This window comes from Cyprinodon variegatus, unplaced genomic scaffold (genome assembly GCF_000732505.1).
Source record: "Cyprinodon variegatus isolate N-32 unplaced genomic scaffold, C_variegatus-1.0 Scaffold1, whole genome shotgun sequence".
In the NCBI taxonomy this organism is placed as follows: Eukaryota; Metazoa; Chordata; class Actinopteri; order Cyprinodontiformes; family Cyprinodontidae; genus Cyprinodon; species Cyprinodon variegatus.
Window position 1 is genome coordinate 2,446,200 of NW_015150454.1, and position 8,312 is coordinate 2,454,511.

The following is an 8,312-nucleotide window of genomic DNA, read 5'->3' on the forward strand; positions in this document are numbered from 1 at the left end:
GGTTCCCAGATGTATGTGAGTGGAGCTAGGCGGAGCGAGACATGCATCTGGCTGTTGTCAGGCTAACATTTTAATGCTTACTAAAAAAAACACACACACACAAACAAAAGGCCATTAAGGTCTAGTGAAAACTTGATTGATAAAGCTGCTGACATCTGCTCTTGAAAAGGACTTGTCTTGTATCTATAATGGCTAATTAAAGCAGATTTTTAGTTATCTTTTACCATTTTTTTATTTTACTAGGGTTACAAATAAAAAAAAGTATATACTCAAATCTGTTCAGTCCTTAATTAACAGTAAGGCTTTGATTTACCTGTTATCATAAAGCACAGAAAGACAAGGAGCATAAGGAGTGATCATGGCTGAAGTCACAAACATGAGATAAATTCCTCAGATCCTTCCACACTAGATTATTTTTAGACTTGCAATAGGTGAAAGTACATGGACACAGCAGCAGAGATCATTGTTGTTCCACATAATAAAACCTAAACAACATGTGTTTAGATTTATCAGCTGAAAGATCACAAATGTGACTCGGCAGTCTTTCCAAGCTCTTTGTTCTAATTGGTCCTGACCGCTAGACAAGTGACAACCAGGCCAGCAGGTGTATTTTTAGCTGCTCTTCTCCACTAACCAACAGAGCAGGGAGTGACACAGCAGCAAGGCTGGGGTTTAAACATGCCTTGTGGTCTCTCCTGACTACATCTGATTACATTATGTATAACAGCACATCCTGAGTTCAAAGAGCAGAGAAACAGAGCAGCAGGAGTCTAGGAAGGACTAATGGAAAAGACTGTGAGCTCTGTCACCAAGACATTAGTGTTTCTAAGGGACGATTAAATACCAACTCACCTTCTGTAGACTGGTCGGATTCAGCTGGGTTTTGTCTATAATCTTCACCGCTACCTAAAGAGAGAAACAGCGGAAGGGAAAAAAGTTACTCATATGATTAAAACAAAAGGTTTTATTTCTGCAAAAGAAAATTCTGATCCATTATGGTATGAAATGGCTCTTTATTTTGTGTGAGCAAACAGCTGGTATGCAGGACATGCAGTTCAAGTCAGTGCTGTTGCACCTGACGGTCCAAGGATTGACTGCTGGCAGCAGGCTGATCCATCCACCTCAATAATCACCCCAAAGTGCAGAGCTAAACAGACACGCTCTCCTCACTTTCTCCGAGCTCAGCAGCTTTTACAAAACCACGAGCTGAGCGATACTGCGGAGTCACCAGTGAGCCCGTACAATATGCTGATAACAGATTGACGGAGCACTTTCAACAATCTGATGTGATTACACCAAAATGCTTAGGAAAAACATACAAGCTCATGTTTCTGAACAACAACAAAAAACTTGAGGAGTTTGTTGCACAAAGAGCAAAGGGTATCAACATTGTTACGATTGGGAGCTGTTTTATGGTCTAATGACAGATAATTAAGCCAAAATCCACATATCCACATCTTAGGAATAAGGATGCATTGGACATCTGAAACTCAACATAATGAAGCTGTAGAAAAAGGACAAGGTTTTAAACTAATATTTCTGTCTTTTTATATCTAAAAGGGAACTTTTCAAACATATTTTTAAACAATGTTAAAATACAACAGATGTGATTGGTCTTCATGGACCAGAGTCCTTCATCTATTCTCTTCTATCCATGCTGCAGTACTCTGGGTTCAATCAGAAGAATGACCTCCTAAGCTTACTATAAAGTTCTCCAGGAGGCCGCTAATGACCCATTTATCTAAATCAGTGTAATGTCAAGCAGGGGAAGATCTAACACACAGCATTATAGGTTCTGAAATTGAACTGCACAGCTTCATTAAGAGAAAAAACAGAGAAAATATACTTGGGTATATCTTTACAGTGGGAACATTTTTTCCAAACATCTATAATCATAACTTCTAATAAAGTTTTTGCCCTTCTTTCTGCCTTCATATATAGCTGACTGACTCCTTTGAGTGAAAGGCGAGAGAGGGATGCTTCTCAATGCTCCATAAAAATCAGAGAATATCAATATAATGCCATACTAAAGCAACTGAAAGCAAGACATTTAGAGAGTATATTCACTTGGAAGGTGAACAGGTAGCAGGTAGTGTGGGTGTTCTTCTGGAGCACTTCAGTTTACTGGCCATATCTACTCCAGGGTTAGAGAGAGTTTATCATTTCAATTCAATCTTAGCAAAAATTTATCTAAAACATACATCATCTTCATTTTGTTCCTTTGTAACGTGAGGAAAGTTTTCTTATACATATAGGAGAAAGAAAATTTGAAGTGTTGTAAGCTCATATGTAGACATGCTGCTTTTGGAAATACCATGACAGCTTTAATGACAACTTCTGCACTTCTGTGAGCTCAGTAGGCATGTTTCAGTGGATACAGAGTGTACCTCATTCAGAACAAAAAGTGGGAAACTAGAAAAATGCTGAGTGATGGACAAAAATAACACAAGTTATTCATTCAAAATAGGGTTTCCCCAAAGCCAAAAGTACCAAGATTCATTTTCATCCATGCCTAAAGCTACACCCTGTAATGATACTCATGTAAAGCCTGTAAAATGAACGCAGTCCTGCAGAGGCAGGAAGACAGCCAAGACTAGAGAAAGAGCAAAAAGTGTGCAGGTGGTGTCTATTTGTAGCCTATATTAGGTGGGCGGGTACTCTCACAGACTTTCTACTTCCTGCAAACATTAGTATGTTAAGAGTTAAAGTGTTGTCCTATACGAGTGTTGACATTATCCTCTCAATTTCATTCTTTTATTCTCACCTTTGTAGGAGAAGCTGTCACTACAATACAATGACGTAATAAATGATTTTAATCATATTTGACAATGACTGCATGGATGCACAAAAGTTTGCATTAACTGTGCAGCATGCCTCTGATCACTCTAATGGGTTTGAGGGTGAATAATTCAACTCCACAGCGACAGACGGCCAATGTGCATCTCTGTTAATTATGCAGGGCATTTGTAACTCAGCAGCCATATGCTCCGTGCCGTACTCCGGCCTCGTCATCGCGCACGCATCTAAAACACGTGCAGATTCAAGCAGATGATGTGGAGGGCCGAGCGCCTCAAATGTTGCACTACGTTTTTATTTCCCCCTTAGCTCTTTCTGCACCAGCGCTGCTACTTGATATAGGACATAGTTACACAATAAAAAGATCAGCATCACTGCTGCTAAAAAGAGACAGCGGTGTTTGAAATCAATATTACCGTTATGACACAGCAAATGTACAAGAAGCCACATAATGTTTCTTAGTCTCAGCTGTAGATCAAAGCAGATTATAAATAATGCATGCATGCTTCCCCTGCAAATATAATATTGATTTCAGCTTTTCATATTGATGTGCACTCCTGGAATTCTCCGGTGCTAGTTTTACGCTCTTGTTTGCAGGGATCCGCTCGCTTAAGTTGTTCCTTTTACTGTACATGAGATTATAAAGACAGAGAATTTAAGAACTGAGCTACAACCAATACCCTTAAATAACCTAGTTAATAGAAAAAAAATAATACTAAAACAAGGATAATCAGGGATGTCTATTTCTTCACTGATGCAGTAAATGCATAAAATCAACTAACTGAATACAATCAAACTGTTGATCAAAAAAAGTTTAACATTTAATAAGTCCAAAAAGGTTTCCAAGTGTGTTTGTTTGCAATAAACTGGACATGCAAAGCAGTTAAATACCCTGATTATCATGCAAAATGTAAGAAGACATATAATTTTCTTTTACTGTGTGGGAAATAAATTTGCATGCTGTGCTTAACTATTCAAATGACATAACAGCAACTGTTGAATCGCCTGAGCTAATGTTATTTAGCTGCTTGTTGACATTTTTCTTCTTAGGCAAAGAGTCGAAGCAAAATATAAGGAAATAACTCTTCAAAGTATGTGCAGTCAGGTGTAGGAGGAAAAAACTGTACAAGTCTAACTATACAAACAAGTCGAGTGTTCAAACAGAGTAACACCTGGCCTCAACAAGAAAGGTTGAAGTTTAAAAATGACAAGAATTACAAAAGAAAAATAAATGTTAATCAATCAAAATCAACACAACTTGTCCGAAGCTGCTACTGCTCCCAATCAGTTGGGTCTAATTTTGGAGCTGGAGAGCTTTCGATCCATTGGCAGAACTGCTAATAGATCTTTCTACAGTTAGAAAACAGAGATAGAGGCAGCTAACGATGGTTACCATTAGCATAAAGCTAATACCCCTTTAACTTGAATAATCTGGATAACCAGTGTTTTCATACTATAAGTCTTCCAGAAACACCTGGCAGTGAAAAGAATTAGAGAACCCCCAAATCCACAAATAAACTGTATAAATAGATTTCTTCTAGTCTTGTCTACATGTCTTTTTTTTGATAATTTAAAACACACATGCCAAAATCCAGCTTTTACGTCTTAAACCGTCTGTTTAGTGCCTTCCTCAGGTTACATCTGGCTTCTGCTAATCACGTGGCCAGGAATGGGATGAGTAACTCAGGAGAACTGATGTCAGAAGCGCTGCCCAAGGCAGCTGCTCTCTGCTGATTTGCTCCTTCCACACATGGTGCTTCACTTAGGGAGTGACAATAAAAAAAGCGATTTTCTTCTGATGAAAATAATTCATGAATTAATGTTTTTTTTTTTTATATAAAAAATAGTGAATACATTAAAATGTGACGCAAACTCTGCATCAGCTGTCTGGTCTTCTGTAATGATTTGGCATTAGGGTTGTGTCAGTCAGTCTGATGACTTGAAAGCTATGGAAAAAAAAATAATTTGAAGAGAAAAAATATTTTAAAAATGTATATATATATATATATATATATATATATATATATATATATATATATATATATATATATATATATACACACACATGTACTGTGAACAGTATTTATGGGGAGTGTTGGTCTAGTGGTTAGAGCAATGCGCTTGTGGTCTGAGAGGGTTGCTAGTACCTGGTGCCAGGCGCCGCACAATGGCAGCCCACTGCTCCCCACCCAAGGGGATGGGTTAAAATGCAGAAAGTGAATTTTCCCATTGTGGGACAAGAAGGCATTTACACACATATATATATATATATATATATATATATATATATATATATTAGGGCGTCAAATAATGATCTTTTTGCAAATCGATTAATCTGTCGATTATTTTCTCAATTAATTGACTGATAATCGGATTGCCAAAGGTTCCCTGTAGGGGATTTTTTACGAAATTAAACCAAACGAATCTAAACCTTTTTCTACTTGTAGAGTTTTGAATAGGTCTTATTAACAGATAAAGATTTTTTTTTTTATCTTAAATGCCAAATGTTTTTTTGTTTTGTTTACAATTTTGGTTAAATTACAGCTCTTAGTGGGTTTCTCTGTCAGCTGTAGGCAGTTTTTAGAGTCCCTACACTCCAGTTAAGGATTAATCGATTGCTACATTAGTTGACGATTACAATAATTGTTTAATCTCAATCAGATTAATTGTTTCAGCACTAGGGTTGTCAAAAGTATTGATAGTCAAAAAAGTATCAATACTGAAAAGTTATATCCGGATACAATACTCATTTTCAAAAGTATCGACACAGTGCTACCACCAGCGTCATTCATTTTATGCGCAGATTAGAGGAAAATGCACTTTCTGAACACTGTGTGATGGAATAATTCTGTGCACTTTTCGGTTTCAGACTTTTTTCTGTAACAGGTGCAGCTGCTGAGAATTATTTTTGTTTTATAACTGGTTTGGCTAGTGTCATTGTTTTGTGTGTAAAGCATAGCCAAGAAAGGAACACTTAATTTTAAGTTTTTTATTAAGCTTGCTTAATATTGTGCACAGCCTACAACCTCAAAACATTGTTTATTGTATTTATTTATTTAATGAAAAAATTTCTGTTGAATTTTGGAGTCGTTGTTTTTATCCTTGTGGTATTGAAAATGACATTGAATATCGAATATTTTACTTAGTATCGGTATCGAGTTGAAAAGTTTAGTATCGTGACAACTCTATTCAGCACTAGTATATATAATAAAATTGGAAAAAAAGTAGCACTCCAGTTTTTCTAATCTAACAGAATAATTTGGCATTCATTCACATTTTTTTTCTAAATCAAGAGTGCTTATTTCAGATAGTTATTAACGGTCATCTTCACCTGCATATGTAGGAGGAGGGAGCAGCCACACAGAATCTATGAGCCAGCGGCTCAAACAAGAGGCACCTAAATACAGTAGCAGGGCCTTATCCTCTTTACAATCCATACCATGCACACCAGCAGGAGCTTAATTTAGCCAGATTGTTGTTTTTTTTAATGATTATTATTTAAATTCAAACAATTAAAAGGGCAATTAAAATCTAATTTCAAAATTTTTTTGTTTCTTACATAAATGCACGCTGACTGCTCTTTGTAGATATATTTGAACATTGTTATTTGTTCACTTGATTGTCCATATTTTTGCCAATTCTCAGATCTGTCAAATCGCCCCATTATAAAAGTTCAAACCAGCAGTTTGGAAGGATACCTAAACCTAAAGTCAGTGAACTTCATGTCAAAACTTGATTTAATACCTTCGGTGTATCCTTTCCCTGAGGGCTAAGCCTAATCCTAACATCAGTAGATGAAAAACCTTAACCTAAGATCAGAGGATTTAATATGATTTTATTAATACCCTTTGGGACAGACTTATTTTAGGAAGTGATTCTGGTGCTAACTTACCGACATTCATTGTAAAACTGTTAGCACCTTGCTTGAGTCTATCCAACTGGTCAAATATGTCATACTACATGAATGTGTGCATTTAAAATATGAGTCCAATAGTTGTACAGTATGCAAATAGTTTTTTTAAATTGCAATACTAAACAAATAAAATCAATTGGATCAAAAACGAAAATCAAACAGTAAATTAGTCTTATTTATATTTTTTTAAAGCAACAAACTCAAACCCTATGATAATCCAGCAGTTTTTCTAAAGATAAAGCCTAAGTTGCTGTTTAGTAGATCAATGGAGGCCAGAAACCAAGGAGGCTCCTGCTCCATAAGATTGCATCAATTTTATAGGTTCTGTTCTTTCCATCTATTCTTCCTCCACATCTTGTTCATGTCTTTGCATTTTGATGAAGCAGCAAAAGCTTTCAGACACACAAACCGGAGCCTGACCTTCTCTCCCAGCACCAAGTATCACATACACAATTTACTTGTTTACCATTAGCATTAAAAGCCCAGGGACAGATAAAACTGGAACCCTTTTGACCTGAGAGAATAGCTGCACTTTTAATACCCTGATAAAAACTCATACTTTATGAAACGGAAGATTAAAGGTTGAACGGGCAAATATACAGACATGAGAGTACCTGTAAGGTACATAAGGGCAATCAGAGAACACTGTGGAAACAGGAGGTGTAATTACAAACACACACTAACCATCCGTCCATCACCCTGACCAGCCAGCAGAGTATAAACCACCATTTTTAGTTTAAGAGAAAATATATTTACTTTAGGATGGTCAATAAAACAAATATATAGAGAAAACTGTTTAAATTGACTAAACTCAAGCCTGATGACCTTTTTAACATGGAAATACTTTGAGGTTTAAATGGATTCAGACGGAAAAAAACACATGAAAAGTTTTGAAAGAGTATTTAAATCCCTTAAAAACTCCCACACATTAACCTCTGTTAAAATGAAATTACCGGTACAATAATAAAGTGTAAACTTTTGCATTCTTTCCAAAATTGTTTTAACCTAATCAAATCAGCAAAGTCAGGGCATGAGTCCCTGTTTATACCCATCTCCTATGATGCCCCAAAAATGTAATCCAGAAAGAACAAAAATATTGGTAGGTAATTAAATACATTAATGAAGTTCAACTTACAGTATCCACACGTGATTCAGAGTATAAATCCAACTGTCTTGTGAAGCCCTCTTAACCTCTGAACGGCATCAACAAGGCCAAGTAAAAAACCAGAGAAACAAGTGTGTGAGTGTGATTTGAACCATTTTCTGGTTTTACTCAAACAAATTCACACTTTTAAATGTGATTTTATCTAACTATTTCTAGCTAGGAAATCTATTTTTCTTTTTAAAGAATAAATATGAAAAGTGAAATGGTCTATTCTATATCTGAATTACCTGGTAAACTAACCAGTTTTGTCTTGAAACTAGGGCTTCAACTAACGATTATTTTGCAAATTACTTAATCTATCGATTATTTTCTCGATTAATAATCAGAAGAAGACTTTTTGTGAAATTAGACCAGGTGAAACTAAAACTTTTCCACATTAGGAGTTCTAGATAGAGCATATTGACAGATGAAAAAGATTTTTTTCCGCGGTTATATTTT

At 36.0% G+C, this 8,312-nt stretch overlaps 1 protein-coding gene across 4 annotated transcripts in view; it reads right to left on the reverse strand.

The window, feature by feature from the left end:
- Positions 1-8,312, reverse strand: part of mark1 (MAP/microtubule affinity-regulating kinase 1) — a 48,083-nt gene that overhangs the window by 28,661 nt on the left and 11,110 nt on the right. For all 4 annotated transcript variants that reach the window (XM_015388641.1, XM_015388554.1, XM_015388805.1 and 1 more), the window contains exon 3: positions 853-906. In XM_015388641.1, coding sequence (XP_015244127.1) covers positions 853-906 — 54 coding nt within the window. The remainder of the gene's footprint in view (positions 1-852; positions 907-8,312) is intronic.